This window comes from Pseudorca crassidens, chromosome 14, assembly GCF_039906515.1.
Source record: "Pseudorca crassidens isolate mPseCra1 chromosome 14, mPseCra1.hap1, whole genome shotgun sequence".
Lineage (NCBI taxonomy): Eukaryota > Metazoa > Chordata > Mammalia > Artiodactyla > Delphinidae > Pseudorca > Pseudorca crassidens.
Window position 1 is genome coordinate 70,828,414 of NC_090309.1, and position 15,872 is coordinate 70,844,285.

At 41.8% G+C, this 15,872-nt stretch overlaps 2 protein-coding genes across 5 annotated transcripts in view; one reads left to right on the forward strand and one right to left on the reverse strand.

Moving 5' to 3' along the window:
* CCDC121 (coiled-coil domain containing 121) lies at positions 1-3,359 on the forward strand. The gene is made up of 2 exons (XM_067703390.1): positions 1-630; positions 1,100-3,359. The coding sequence occupies exons 1-2, from the start codon at positions 29-31 to the stop codon at positions 2,049-2,051; spliced, it is 1,554 nt and encodes a 517-aa protein (XP_067559491.1). The 5' UTR covers positions 1-28; the 3' UTR covers positions 2,052-3,359.
* A 3,714-nt stretch (positions 3,360-7,073) lies between these two features.
* ZNF512 (zinc finger protein 512) overlaps positions 7,074-15,872 on the reverse strand; it is a 35,253-nt gene continuing 26,454 nt past the window's right edge. For 3 of the 4 annotated variants that reach the window (XM_067703386.1, XM_067703389.1, XM_067703385.1), the window contains 4 exons: positions 13,436-13,537; positions 12,448-12,510; positions 11,181-11,279; positions 7,074-9,094 (listed from right to left, as the gene is read on the reverse strand). In XM_067703386.1, coding sequence (XP_067559487.1) covers positions 8,786-9,094; positions 11,181-11,279; positions 12,448-12,510; positions 13,436-13,537 — 573 coding nt within the window. In that variant the 3' untranslated portion in view covers positions 7,074-8,785. The remainder of the gene's footprint in view (positions 9,095-11,180; positions 11,280-12,447; positions 12,511-13,435; positions 13,538-15,872) is intronic. The other variant, XM_067703387.1, reaches the window with a different exon arrangement.

Genomic DNA, 15,872 nt, shown 5'->3' on the forward strand with positions numbered 1-15,872 from the left:
GAGGCTCCCGCGACATTCGGAACTCTGAATGAGACTAGAACAGAGCAAACCAAACCGAACCGAACCAAACCGGCCAGAGAGGGCAGGGCCACGGGGCCAGGCGTGCGCCTTTGCTCTGTCCGTCCAGACCCGGATGGGGGCCCAACTAGGGACAGAGGCGGGGAAGTGGAGACACTGGGAGGACGAGTGGAGTAGGCCACCTAAAGAGCCGCTCACCGTCGTCGGGCAGGGCCTGGGAAGGGCAAAGCTCTGGACCCCGGGCGGGCGGGACGACAAGGGACCCCCGGGCTCCCACACTATGAAAGTGAAGAGAGTGCCTTTTCCTGTCGGCCCCCCGAGAGCGGGTAACCGAGCCGCCGGAGAACCGGCCGCTAGGACTCGTCCGGCGACTGAGGAGGTTAAGCGGCTCAGGGCTGGACGTGCCGGGACCCGGGCGGGATGCGAGCGCCGGGGTTGCTGGGCCTCGCCAAGAGCCGCAGAGACCAGCCCGGAGAAACTGGAAAAACCCTCCGCACTGGGACGCCGTTTCCGCGTGTCGCCAGCCCCAGACCGTAGGGCTCTTTCCCTGGCGGTCTCCGCAAAGGTGCACCGTGACTTTGGGGAGGAACATTTGGTTGCCGAGTTTGTCAAGTAGGTACTGAGGAGGCGCTTCTCTCCACCCAGGCGCCCTCGGTACACGGAAAGGTGGTGAAAGAGCCGAGCCATGTATACACTCCTACTCCCGACCGCCCAGGTGGCTGCGGTGGCCCTTTGGAGCAGCTGTAGTGTTCAGTAAGCCGTGAGATCTGGGTTTTAGACCCAGGCTCTGCCACCCGCTGGCGGTGTACATCGTGGCCAAGTCACTTCAGTTCTCTGAACCTGTTTTCTCCTCTTTCCCTCAAGATACTACCTCGCAGGGTTGTAGAGACGGCATATTGTCAGTTGTAAACTACACTCCCTCGTCTTTACCCCTAGCTCTGTCCCCCGTGCCTTGTGTGAGGAACATCGTAGGTGCTCCCAAAGACTTGGGATATGAATTAAAGTACGTGTGCATTTTTAAAATTATTTCCTAATTTTTCGTGAAAAACATGGGGGGATGTCTCTCTTGTTCTCCCTTCAGGTTGGCTGAGGACTCCAGTAATTCCCTTCAACCGGATCTTAGTTTCATAAATTTTCTCAAGCCAGAGAAGCTAACAAAGGCAGAGAAGAGGTTTAAAGAAAAGGCAGTAGTGGAAATGATGAAGCTAGACAAGCAAATCAAAGAAACTCAAATCCGACTAGAACCGTTAGTGGAGGAAACCAGGCAGCTGCTGGCGGAAAACGTACGTGTCGAGGAGGAAAACCAGTTCTTTCTGGAATACCTGACCAAGCAAACAAAGGAGTCTAGACAGCGAACCGAGCAGCTGTGGAACTACTATTTACAACAAAGTGGGCAGATTGAACAAAGGAGACAAGAATTAACCTCCAAATATGCGGAAAAAAATTCAGCGCTTAAAACAGAGCTCTTGCAGAAAGAAAAGATCCTATCCAATTTGAATAAGCAGTTGGAGGCAATGAGGGACATTTCGATAGTAAAGGAGAAACAGGAGAGAGAAATTCAGACACTACAGCAGGAGATAAAGAAAACCCACGCTGAGACAGCTGCAAAGAAACAGGCCATGCTGGTCCAGTTCTTCCAGGATAAAGCATTACTGGAGGCACAACTGAGTGAGCTAGATGCAAGGCAGTTGGGAAAAAGACCAACAAAGGAGCTGAACAGCAAGAACAAGGCCTTGGAGAGGGCAGCAAAGCAGTACACTTCCGAGTTCCACAGTAGCATCGACAGACAGCACCAGCAGTTACAGAAGGAACTACCACAGCTAATTCAGAAATGCCAGAAGTTGGAGGCTACTCACAGCCGTTTAAAAAAGAAGCAGCTGCAGCTGCAGCAGGAGCAGTGGTACCTAGATTGCTTAAGCCGGGGGAGGCAACGGCTGCAAGAAAGGCGTAATCCGTGCCCAAAAGGACAAGGTGCTCCAAAGACCACACTGAACCCTGCCCTAGGCACCAAATCAAGGACGCATCCAAAGTAATTCCTAAAATAACACGAAGTCAGGAATGGAGCAAGGGTTCTTAGGTGCTGCGTAACATAAACCAGGTTAGGAAGGCTTTGGGATCTCAGGGTGCTGTGGTTAAATATCCATCTTGATGTGTTAGTGTGAAGGATTAGGTGCTTTTCTCCAGCAGTACTGCTAGATTATGTGTGGGACTGGCTTCCCTTAAAGTTAGGTTTTTCTTTAATTAGCTCTTGGTAATAAATGGGCTGTGCCTCACACCTCCAGATAACCCAGTACCATTTGCCAAAAACCCAGATGTGAAACTACCTCAAGAAAACCACCTTGCGGAAGTGACAGGAAAATAGTTGTGTGGTGTGTTTCACCTAGCTAAGTTAGGTTTCTTTATAGAAAAAGCCCCCTGAAGAATAGCATTTCAGATTGTTATATTCTGCTTTCTGCTCTGTAAAGAACCAATGTCCATGTATCCTCACTTCTTTGGCCACCTTAGCACACAGTGTTTTTAAGCTCTTTGTAAAGTTTGTGCTGGTGATCAGGTAGCTGCTTCTACAGTTTTCTCATGATTGAAAAACTCTTAACAGCAAGTGTAATAAGCCTTAGGCAGAGTAACCTGTCTGATGCTCAGCCCATACCATTTTTGCTTTGTGTAAACTGTGTGAAGGGAAGAGAAGATAGAGGGTATGTATACCTGGTCAGTTTTCTGTGGAGAAATACCTCTAGCCTGAATGAGGTGACTGAGTGCTTCTGCCTGTTTTAGGAAAATGTATCAAAAGAAAGTTTTCATGTATTTGGAGAACTTTCTAAAGAGTCTTTTGCCATCTCTTTCCCAGGCAACATCCTCAATTTCTAAGATGACAAAGATGACTGAAGTTTCGATAGAGTGAGCACTTTAGCTTTAGGTCACTTACTACGTTTTTACTGCATAAGCACTTCCTAGTCCTTGAAATGCGTTTTGTTATTCATGTGTACCCTCTTTATGCCCCTTCAGTAGAACTAGGAATAGTATTTTAAATTAATATAGACTTTTAGGGTAGTTATATTTTTGGCACTTAGGACATACTGATGGTTAGATCAGGGATTTCTTTGAATGCTGAATCCTGGTACAGAAATGCAGCCTCATTTTAATGTTGCTCCTTTGTGGAAAAACAGAATCAACTTAATGTTTTCAAGAAATTGTCAGTGATGAAAAAGTTCATAATGGTTTTCCCAGATTTCAGTTTTATTCATATGTAAAATGAATTCTTGTACAATTAGATTCAGAAAAGGATTTTGCCTCAATGTGCCTTAACTTCTAGCTTTAACAACTTTTCTGTTAAATGTGTAATGTCTTGGTTCTTAAAATTTTGTTATTGAAAATAAACTCAGATTATAATATACCCACTGATTTCATTATTGTTCCAATGTAATGTACCTTCTACTTACCTCTCTTCTCATGTCTTATCAACTCTGCATGTCTTCTTCATACTAGTGTGCACATAATAAAAATGCAGTTTTAGTGCACAAAGTAGAATGTTAGGTAGCACACAGTTGCCTTAACCTGAATAGTTCTATTCAGTGGAGCTGAAAATACAGAGAGCCTGTTTAAAACTATGGTATCCAAGACACATTCAAAACCGTTATTCTCTGTCGATGCAAAAAACATAGGAAGATATAAAACTAAGGATAAGGAAAGAGGGATGGGTAATCTTACTAATCTGCTGTTAATTCCCCCTCCTGCCAGTGCTGTCCAGATGAATTAATTCAGGAGTGAGTAACTTCCACCCTGTCTCAGTTTATTTTGAATTCCTCATCCCAGATAATGGATCTGATCTGGTGTACTGCTCCTGGCTGTCCCTTTGTGAGGCCTCTGAGGGCTTGAAGACTTTAAAGGGTGAATCATCAGATAAAGCAGCGGTCACCAACCTTTTTGGCACGAGGGACCGGTTTCGTGGAAGACAATTTTTCCACGGACGGGGGGTGGGGGTGGGTGGGGTGGGGTTGCGGGGGAGGGGAGGGTTCAGGCGGTAATGCGAGCGATGGGAAGCGACGGGCAGCGGCAGAGGAAGCTTTGCTCGCTCCCCCCGCTGCTCACCCCCTGCTGTGCGGCCCAGTTCCTAACAGGCCGTGCACCGGTCTGTAGCCCAGGGGTTGGGGACTCCTGTTGATAAAGGCCCTTAGAAATTCCCGTCAGCAAGCCAGCAGTAGGTTTGGCCAACGAGGATCTCAGCCTACTTTTCGTCTGCTTTCCTGTGCTGGAAAGGAAAGAGGGTGATGTTACAGAAAGTGCATTTAGATGGAAAAGACCTGTGAGGTGAAATTTAGGTTAAGACTTGAACGACATGAAGCCTGATGTACAAAAATTGGGGAAGAAGACATTCCAGACAGAGGGAACAGTGAATGCAAAGGCCCTAAGATGGGAAGGAGTTTAGTAGGATTAAGGAACAGAAGAGTCAGTGTGGCTAAGTGTAGTTGGGGAATGGCAGCGAACACGGACAGAGCAGAGGCGGATGAGGCTAAAAAGGTTAATAGACTAGGCAGGCCTTGTAGGACAAGGTAAAGGGGATGACTTTTATTCTAAGTGCATTGGGAAATCACTAGGCTTTAAGCAAGTGAACGAGGTTGATTTACAGTATAAAAACTCACTACAGCAGTATGCGGAGTGTACCAAGCCAGTGAAAAGCAGATGGAATCCAGTTAGGAAGCTCTTGAAAAGGCAAGAGGTGATGACTGTTCGGAATGGAATGGCAAACATGGAGGTGAACAGAAGACATGGGGGAGAGCTGATTCTTAGTGTGAGGGGAAGAGGAAGCAGAAGAAAAATTCCTAAACTGTTCCTTTTGAAGAAGGAGGTGGGCAGAGTATTTTTTCTTTCTTGTTTGTGTGAACTTTTTCTTTTCGGCCACAACATGCGGCTCGCAGGATCTTTCTTCCCAGACCAGGGATTGAACCCATGCCCCCTGCAGCGGAAGCACAGAGTCTTAACCACTGGACCACCAGAGAAGTGCCTGAACAGATTTTTAAAATGAAGCATTTCACACATAGCAAAAGATATAGAAAAGTATAACAAACTCACTATCCATTTGAAAAAATAAGAACTTACCATTCACTTGTCCCTCTGGATCCCAGAAGCATTATCTAAAGTTGATGTTTATCATGCCTGTGCATGGTTTCCTATCTTTTCTGTATTTTATTAAAATATATTTATAGGTACTATATTTATGTAGTCTATATACTTTTACTTCTATATATCCATAAACAATAGAGCATTGTTTTTCCATGTTTTTAAACCTTCCACAGATGGGACTCTTGATGTATTCTATAACTTGCTTTTCCCAGACTTTATTTTGGAGCTGTATTCATGATGATACAAGACGACCTGGTTCTTGGGGTAGTGTTAAAGGGGTAAGGTTACCTGACTGAAATGGAAAATCCAGCCCGTCCTGCATGCTGCTGCAGAGGGGCAGCCCCATCCATCATCTCAGTTCACATCTGGTGGTATCACCCCCCACCTGACACTCCCCTAGCTGTCCCCGTTGCCTTAGGAAGAAATCCACTACCTCGAGTGGCATGCAGAGACCCAGGTCCTCTCCCCCAATGACTTACCCACTGAGTCACGTAAAGGTTTTCTGTGTCTCTTGGTTGAATGAATCAGTTGTTTTAAAGAGATGTGAGGGAAAAAGTGCTTTAAAACCTATTAAACAAATGCTAATTTTTTTAAAAAGAAGACCTGGTTCTTCTGACAGCTGTATAGTATTCCTCAGGATGAAGACCACAACTTACCCATTTTCTCCTGATAATGGACAAGTAGCTTATGTAAGAGACTAGGCTCAGGAAGAGACCCAAGATTATATCATGACTCAAAGAAAAGGCATTTATTTTTTGCTCATACAATAGTCTCAGATAGATAGATCATCCTGATTGGCAAATAGTCTTTCCTGGGGTCATTCAGGGAATCGATATCTTCCATGTTATGGTCTACCATGACCTAGAGCTGCCTTATCAACTGCATCTAGCCAGAAGAAGGGGAAAGAAAGCATGGAGGTACACTCGCTCTCTTAAAAGTCCTGGCATGGAATTGACACACATCACTTGCACTCACATTCCACCAGAGAGAAGTTAGTTGGCTACCCCATCACTACAGGGGAATTGGCTGGAGGGCTGGAAGTGCAGTCTAGCCATTTCTCCTATAATCCTATAATTCTGCAAGGTAAAGCCAATTTTGCTGGACAGCCAGTAGTCTCTGGTACAGGATGTTTCCAGTACATATTGGAAATTAGACTGCAACATCATTCTTGTAGATGTCTAGTAGAACACCTGACCAGGAGTAGTTTGTATAGCCGTAGGAGTGAAATTACTGAGTCTCAGGGCATATCTTCAATTTTAAGAGATCCTGCCAATTAGTTTTTAAATTGATTGTACCCAATGTCCATTCCAAAGTGCAGGGAGTTCACATTGCTCCAAAATCTAGCTAAACCTGATACCGCTCAACTTCAATAAATATTATTCTAATGAATTTGGTTAAAAATCTTAAAAATTCAATTAATATATTTAGGATCATCTCTAGTGAGTCCTGCTGATCCCTGGCTCAGACAGGAAAAATAAAAGGATCACCTGCAAGGGCCCTGGATGAGACTGGACAAGTTTAATCTCAAACCAATTACAGGCACACATCTGTTATTGGGGGTTTGGGTGTAGACCACCACAATAAAGTAAATTTCATAATAAAGCAAGTCACATGAATTTTTCAGTTTCCCAGTGCATATAAAAGGTATGTTTATATTATATTGTAGTCTATTTAAAGTGTGCAATACCATTATGTCTAAAACAACAATGTACATACTTTAATTAAAATCGCTATCTGTAAGAGGAAGAGCAATAAAGCAAGGTATGAGTGGATTCATTTGAACCAGCATATTTCAGGGCCTAAAGAACTACTGACACAACTGTACGTGTTACTTCTTCCAAACTCATTCCCATCTCTAGTCGTTATCTTCCCCAGACACACTGTGTCAGCAAGGAGACAGGTAGCACGTTGGAGTCAATGAACAATGGAAAACATCATTCTAACACAGAGTCATTTATTTTTCTTGCCATTGCCAAACATTCCCCAAGTCTTACTCACCAGAAATTAACAGAGCTTCTCCATTTTCCTCCCTGACAATCCTCATGTACGGAAGAGGCTTTAAGGGAGCAACTGCCAATGACAATGTCGAGTGGACAGACCACATCCTTCCCTTGTTGCAAAACTACCCGTTCTGGCAGTATCCCAATCAGGTTTCAATGCTCCCATGTTTGAAAGTGGTCTTCACAAAAGCCCACATTTTAAGGCTATATGGAGGAGCACAGAGAACAGAGTTAAAAGTGGTAACAGCCTTTCAGAATTTGAAAAGGCAGTATTGGTCCATATTAGGGTTAAGGGTCCCTGGCTTTTTATGTGGCATAAGCCACAAAAATTGGCAAGAATATAGAAGACCAATATTTATGGAAAAGGGGAAGAGAATCCAGGAATACGACAACAGAGCTGCTCTAACCAATGCTCCAGGGAAAGCCAGCCTCAAAGAGAAACAGGCTAACAGATACTATCAGGTAGGCATGAGGTTCAGAAAAAGAACTTTTCTTTCCAACTCCAGATAAATATCTACACCTGGTGTCAAAGTCTCAGGTTATAAAAAGGACAGAACACAACATCTAAAAAAGAAGGTAGAGGACAATATTCTCAGAAAATTCAAAGAGACAGACTTTGGCTAAAGGGAGATACGAGGACTTAACAGAGTGCAGACTAACAAGTCAGGTCAAGTCCAGGGGAGAAGGAATGTGCACCTTGGCTACCAATCCTCACAGGAGTACCAGCAATATTAGGGTTCTGTGTCAAACATCAGGAGCAAAAGGGTTTATTTCTCTTTCAATCCTCAAAACGTCAGGAGCAAGACAAGCTGCAGGAGGGCACTGGTCATAGCAACAGAGGAGGCCTCACACCCAGGGAAGTTGAGGCGGTATTTATTTTTGCTGCTACTTTCTTCTTTCCAGTCATTTTATGTGTGGGACACATTCCTCCTAAGGCTGCATTTCATGTGCGTAGGTCTAGTTACTTACTGCCACCTGGGACAAACAAAGCATTTCCTAGTAAAACCTGTGTCCGGAGGGTCTAGCTTTTTTATTCTAAATCTATTTTCTCACTTTCAATCCTAAAACTGTATTGAGACAACAAAGAGCCTCCATAAATTCTGTCACCCAAGCAGACGGGGGAACCTTATTAAAGGAGTGACAACAGTTCTAGGTTCTAGGCTTGTTATATCACAAATACAAAATGATAAATCAGTATGGTTTTAAAGAGTTAGTTTGGAATTGTTTTATAAGATGATGGAGTGACTACGAAATCAATGGAGCTTCCAAGAACATTCTACACCCCAGTATGGAAAGGATAATCAAACAGGTTTCTTAGTCTTGTATGGGGCAAGAAGGGCCTATAGTGGGCCTTAAGGAGGAGCTCTTTGGGCAAGATAAGAGAAAAATAGGAGGACTCCAATGAGAATAGCAGGAAAATCTACCAAAAAGGAGATGGGGGTGTGGGTGGTGGAGGGTCCACGTGAATCAATAGGGAAAACACTGAAATTTACACAGGAGGAAGGAGCTGAGAGTGCCACAGCCTTACACAAACAGCTGAAAGAGTAAATTTCTCTTCACTTGGCCCCCGTGACTCAGGCCTCTCCACACAGGTCCCTGTGACCACAGCATCCCATCCACTCTCCCAGGAGTGCTTTCACACTGACTGCCTATTTCTTTCCTCGTTTATGATTCGTCTTTGGGGGCTTGACTTTCTGGAACTGTGTTGGCACTGGTTCCTGCTCTGGTTCTTTACAGGACGTTGCCACGAGCAGTTCCTCATGACTCCTCCTCTGATCCTTCCCTACTCTAAGACTCAGCTCTGTCTCAGGAAGCTCAATGCCAGGCTGCTGCCGCCTTCTTAGAGACCTTCGGCTCCTGTGCTGCTGCCTCCGCTTTTCTTCTTCTTGCTGTCGCTGTTTTATCTTCATCAGCTTCTCAAAGCTTTTGGTCGTTGTTGGGTTTACAACAAACCAATCCTACAGAGGCAAAACAGAAACATTATCCAGTCAAAATATAGTGCACTAGGAAGTGGTATGGGAAGATTTTTTTTTAAAGGCATGATTAGGACAGAACACAGTAAAGAGGAAACAGATATGGAACCAGAGCTTAGAACTGTGTCTTTTAAACTGGAGAAATTCAGTACAGAGCAGTCATTACAAGCATTTCTTGTGTAAGACATGATTTCGGGTACTACTGATTACTTAGCATGATCCCACCCACTCCTCTCCTTTTAAAAATCTTCTCATGAGATGTAAAGCACTGAGCCATAGGAGATTTTTATTTCATGACAGTGTAGTGGTTAAGAGCATGAATTTTGCAGCCAGACCACCTGGGTGCAAATCCTAGCTGTTTCTAGCCATGTGACCATCAGAAAATTAACTTAACCTCTCTGAGTCTCAGTTTAAAAAAATTAAGACTTCCCTGGTGGCACAGTGGTTAAGAATCCGCCTGCTAAGGCAGGGGACATGGGTTCGAGCCTTGGTCCGGGAAGATCCCACATGCCGCGGAACAACTAAGCCTGTGCGCCACAACTACTGAGCCTGCACTCTAGAGCTCGCGAGCCACAACTACTGAGCCCATGTGCCACAACTACTGAGCCCACATGCTGCAACTACTGAAGCCCAGGAGCCTAGAGCCCATGCTCCACAACAAGAGAAGCCACCGCAATGAGAAGCCCGCACACAGCTCTCCGCAACAAGAGAAAGCCTGCGTGCAGCAACGAAGACTGAATGCAGCCAAAAAAATAAATATAATTAAAAAAAAAAAGTGAGGCAGAAAGGGAGGAACAAGGTAAACATGTTTAACACCATAAGGATTTCATAAATACAGGCATAAATTATTGAACAAATACTTGGGAGCAAGTCCCAAACTAAGTGAAATTTGTTGGTTCCAACTTTTGAAACAGAAACTGGAGAAACAAGTGAACTATACAAAGGCCAGATTTTGTCAGGAGATAATTATCTTTCAAATACTTCCCAAAGCATAGAAAGGTAACATTATTTAAAAAAAAAAGACTGCCTTCCTGAAGAAATCTCAGATATGGAAAGGGATTCCCAAAGCTTCAACCAGTAAAGCAACAGGAACCACAATGGATGACACTAACTAAAGCCCACACTGCTAAGAACTATTGCATCTGAGGGCAGAGGACAGCCGCAGGCGCTTGCTATTTTTCCTCACCAGGCAACAACAGTATCTGCGGTAAAATATGCCAAGAGAATGCACACTCTACTCCTTGAGCTTTTGCAATAAGGTATTTAATTATATGGTAGAGAATTTCTCTGTTCACCTGGACTCCTAAAAACTTTCCCCAAGAGAAAACTCTTGACCTCTGAACTTAAAGCATTTTTAACAGAATTTTTTAATTTTGAAAATTTACAAACTTTCCAGAAAAGTTACAATAGTTCAATGAACACCTAGATTGACCATTGTTACTCTCTCTTCCCCTCCTTCTCTCCCTTCTTCCCTCCCTCCCTCCCTTCCTCTGAACCATTCACAATTTAGCTACAGACATGATACTTCATCCCTAAAAACATCATGTACCTGCCTAAGAACAAGCGCATTCCCCTGCATAACTATAATACAATTATCACATTTTGGAATATTAACATTGACACATTAATATTACTTAGTAGTACAGCTAGTATTCAAGTTGCCTCAATTGTCTCAATAACATCTTTTACATTGTTTCTATATGGTATTTCAACAATATTCAAAACAGGTTGCTCCAAGATGTTGGAATACCGGAAAACAGGAGCACAGACATTGCTGTGAAACAAGAATTCCAAAGGTGTAAATGCAGCCTGGTTCCCAGATGTCTGATTTAATCGGACTTAAGATAACTAGAAGAGTCAGGGATGCTCACACCCACAGTGATTTTAAATGCTTTCACAGAAAAAAACTATTACACGCCTAATTTTAGGAAGTTTTTAAACTCTAATGTAGACCCTTTAGTCTCTCTGACAGTCTTAGCCTATAATAACAGGCACAAAATTCCCATCCCTTGTGGCATATTCATGGGGTCCACAAGAATATAAAAACACTGTGGGAAAGGAGAAACCTCACCTCAGCGTGGACAGAGTTGATGTGATACTTGACACCACTCTCTGACACAAATTCTTTTTGACATAGAAGACACTTGTATTTTCCAGCCACAAAGGTTCCCTATTTTCAAGAAAGAAAGAAAGAGAAGGGTAAATTCAGGAACACATACCTGGGCAATAGGTAGGGACTGTCAGAGATGAAAAGAGGAGATACTACTTCAGCAAAGTGAAGAAGGAAGAAAATCCGAAACACCACTATATTTAGGAAAACAAGTTTGGGCATACTATGACCATAACACATCTATCCTAATGCAGTTCTATACCAAACACTGACCCCACTGACCCTCCCCAACACAACCTGAAGTTCCCCTAATTTTATTATGTAACATGTCACGTTTTTCTATCTTCCCTTATGTCTTCCACTTCACTTGCAGGTTCTCTTGGCTCCTCCCCTCAAATTATCAAACTCCTTAAGTTCAATGAGGCACCAATGCGCAATTCTTCCCACTAGAATCAATCCACTGCTGCAAAGAGTGCCTTAGGAATCCAGAATTAGAAGAGTACCCTCCATAAGATCTAGCTGAATGACTCAGAAACTAGGATCAAGATGACGAACTCCTAAGCATTCCTGGACAGATCTGGTTTGGATGTCTCCAACTCCCTTGTTGCCTTGACTGAGACTTCTCTCTGCTCCTGAAGCTTCGGGTTTCCATGGTGCTTATTTTGTGTGAGGAGATACTTCTGAATGGGAATGGAAAGTGGCAGCCATCCCCATGACTGGTAGGTTGCAGGGCACTGGGGTCAACATGGAAAAGATTCAGTGAGGTGAATGGCTGTTAGCCTAACACCCAGGGATCGCACCTCCCATCCCCAGAAGCCGGAACAGTTCAGATGGGTTTGAGGATCTTCACCAATCCAGATAAGCACAATGTAAGTTGATTCTAGGAAGTTGAAGGCCCAATAAGATAGGGCAGGCGCAGTGTGGTAGACGCTCAGGTGGAAGAAGTTAAATCCCTGGTAGGGACTCAGAACTATATATTTTTCTCCAAATTTTTTCATTGATATGACTTACGGCTATTTTGGCCCATTCTGCATCTTGGACATACCCTGGCATCCCACCCAATTAACAGACCGAGGATCTTTGGGACAAAAAAAACAAAACTAAACTAAACCAGCCTTTGAAGATAATAGCAAACAGGACAACTAGCTGTTCACCGAATCTGAATTCTCTTCCATGTCAGACTATTTTAGAGGTCATGTTAAGATAAATAGTTCAGAACGTTACAAACCAATGTACAAGAGCCCAGGTGAGCTTTAAGGCCAGATACACTACTGTAGACAGCCTCACAGCCCTGAAAAAGAGAAAAAGAAATCATGTGAAGACCACACCAAACAGCATCCTTTTCTTAGCAATCTGGCCATTTGCACTAACCCACTGTACCCTTGCGGGGGGAGGGAGGGGGGAAGAAACCCAATAAATTGCACCACAAACCACACAGAAAAATATGTAAGCCAAAGAACAAAAAGAAAACCAAGGAAAGGTAAAAGAAAAAGAGGTAAAAAAGTTGTTTAAAAAAGCTTAAAACACTCTGTTCCCTAGTACTTTTCTGATACTTACAAAAATACAAAAAACTGTATGCTCAAGTTTTTCCAAAAATCAGCTTTCTTTAGTGCAAATGTGTCTCTTACTTCTTATATATCTACTCCTCCCCAAAGTACTGCATATACAGCTGTAGTAGATTAATGATGCCTGGAAATTCTCTGCCACTCTTCCCATCAAGAAGTGAATCATTTATCCTCCCTTTGAAACTGGGTAAGTCCTATTATTTTTTTGACCAACGGAATGCTATGGTAATGAGGCTGAACAAATTCTGAAGCTAGGCCTAAGAGATCTGAGCTGTTGCTTTTATGTTCTTGGAATACTCTGTCTGAGAATTCAGTCACCATGTACCCCACTGGTAACCCAACTACCATGCAAGAGAGAGAGGCCATGTGGACAATCAATCTCCCAGCTGAAGTAGCTGCTTAGAAGCCACCTGACATTCAGGCCCCATCAGAGCTTCCGGCAGAATGCAACCCATGAATGATTCCAGCTGGTGCCATATACAACTGCCCTCTGAGTCTTGACAGAATTGTTGACTTACAGAATCGTTAACAAAGTAATTGATGTTTTAAGCCTCTAAAGTTCAGGTGTTTTGTCACAAAGGAATAAATAACTGAAACAAACAGCAGATGCTTGATCAACATTTAGTGAATAAATGAATGAGAAAGAACCACCTGGTTAGGACACTGAATGCGATGATACTTCTTGATATCTGACTTCCATTTGTGTAGTACTTCCTGGCTGAAGGTCGGTAGCCCAGGACGAGTATATTTTAACTACAAGACAAGAAACATTTTATTGGAGGAATCCAACTTTCAACCAAAATACCCCAAAAGTAACAGAATTACATAACTCTTCAGGTTCATATAATTCTAGAGTTGCAGAAGTATATTTTCATACACAAAAATGATAATATGTAAGATCCTTTAAAGTTCCTGAAACACGTAAGTATAATTGCCTATTGTTCTGTCTTAAAATAGTTTGATTTTTGACAGAGGACAGGAGACTTTCAGATATAACATTTCATCTAAAGTTGAAAAAAAAAAGCTAGTGACAGAGCATTATACAGTTAAAATATTTGTTACAAAAGAGAAAGCAATATAAATTTTCCCTCTCTATATATAATATATATATAATATGTATATATTATACTCAAGGGACATATATATATTACATATTCAATAGAAATATATGGATATGGGTCAAAGGCTATAAATCAAAATGTTAACAGTGGTATTCTCTGGGTGCTAGAATTTTGAGTGATTTTCATTTTTTGCCTGCTTATCTGCATTTATCATTTTTCTTCAATGACATCATGTTAATTTTTGATATTTTAAAAATTCTAACACAAAAAGATTAAGGTTCAACCTGAAAGAATGTGAGAAAACTCAGGGAATAGAACATCTATTCTTTGCTTATACTGCAAAAGTAGAATTATTCCTAGCACTTCCTTTCTCATGCTTTGACACCAGTTAGTCTCTTCTTACAACTATAACTAGTTTCCAGAAGAGTTAACACCTGTAGAGACAGTTCTTGCAAAGTTCACCATTGGTAATACACAGTCCTCCTGCTTGAAAAATGGAAGCATCTGAAAGGAAACTGATTCTCTGAGACAGAAGAACAGATCCAAGCCCATAGAGGTTAATGGAGGAAGTAAGAAAGGTAACCTAAAGAACCTTTGGTAAATCACAGTACAAAACTGGTTTTATTTATAAGCATTTCCTCTTTCTTAGTCATTTTAATAATATTAATTCTTCCAATCCATAAGCATGGTATATCTTTCCACTTGTTTCTGTTGTCTGCCATTTCTTTCATCAGTGTCTTAGTTTTCTAAGTATAGGTCTTTTACCTCCTTTGTGAGATTTATTCCTAGGTATTTCATTCTTTTTGATGCAATTGTTAATGGGATTGTTTTCTTAATTCTGATTTCTGATAGCTCGTTTTTAGTGTATAGAAACACAACAGATTTCTGTGTATTAATTTTGTACCCTGCAACTTTCCTGAATTCATTGATCAGTTCTAATAGCTTTTTGTGGTATCCTTTGGATTTTCTCTATATTGTATTATGTCATCTGCAAACAGTGACAATTTTACTTCTTTCCAATTTGGATGCCATTGATTTTATTTTCTTGTCTGATTGCTGTTGCTAGGACTTCCAAACTATGTTTAATAAAAGTGGGCATCCTTATCTTCTTGATCTTAGAAGAAATGCTTTTAGCTTTTCACTATTGAGTAGGATGTTACTGGCAGGCTTGTAACAGATGGTCTTTATTATGTTGACGTATGTTCCCTCTGTAACCACTTTGTTGAGAATTTTTATCATAGATGGATTGCATTTTGTCAAAAGTTTTTCTGTATCTATTCAGATAACCCCATACGTTCCATTCTTTAGTTTGTTAATGTGGTATATCACACTGATTGATTTGTGGATACTGAACCATCACTGCATCCCTGGGATAAATCCCACATGATCATGGTGTATGATCCTTTTAATGTATTGTTGAATTAGATTTGCTAATACTTTGTTGAGGATTTTGCTTTATGTTCATCAGTGATACCGACCTGTAATTTTCTTTTTTTGTGGTGTCTTTGTCAGGCTTTGGTATCAGGGTGATGCTGGCTTCATAGAAGGAGTTCAGAAGTGTTCCTTCCTCTTCAATTTTTTGAAACAGTTTGAGAAGGACCAGTGTTCACTCTTCTTTATATGTTTTGTAGAACTGACCTATGAAGCCATCTGGTCCTGAACTTCTGTTTGTAGGGAGCTTTTAAATTACTGATTCAATTTGGTCTGTTCATATTTTCTATTTCTTCCTGATTCAGTCTTGGGAGATTGGATGTTTCCAGGAATTTATCCATTTCTTCTAGGTTGTCCTTTTTATTGGCATATACTGTAATTATTCATAGTAGTCTCTTATGATCATTTGTATTTCTCTGTTGTTAGTGGTAACCTTTCCTTTTTCCTTTTATTTATTTGGTCACTCTCTTTTTTCTTGATGAGTGTGGCTAAAGGTTTATCAGTTTTTTTTAACTTTTCATAGAACCAGCTTTTAGTTTCATTGATGTTTCCTTATTTATTTATTTTTTAGTGTCTATTTCATTTACTTCTGCTCT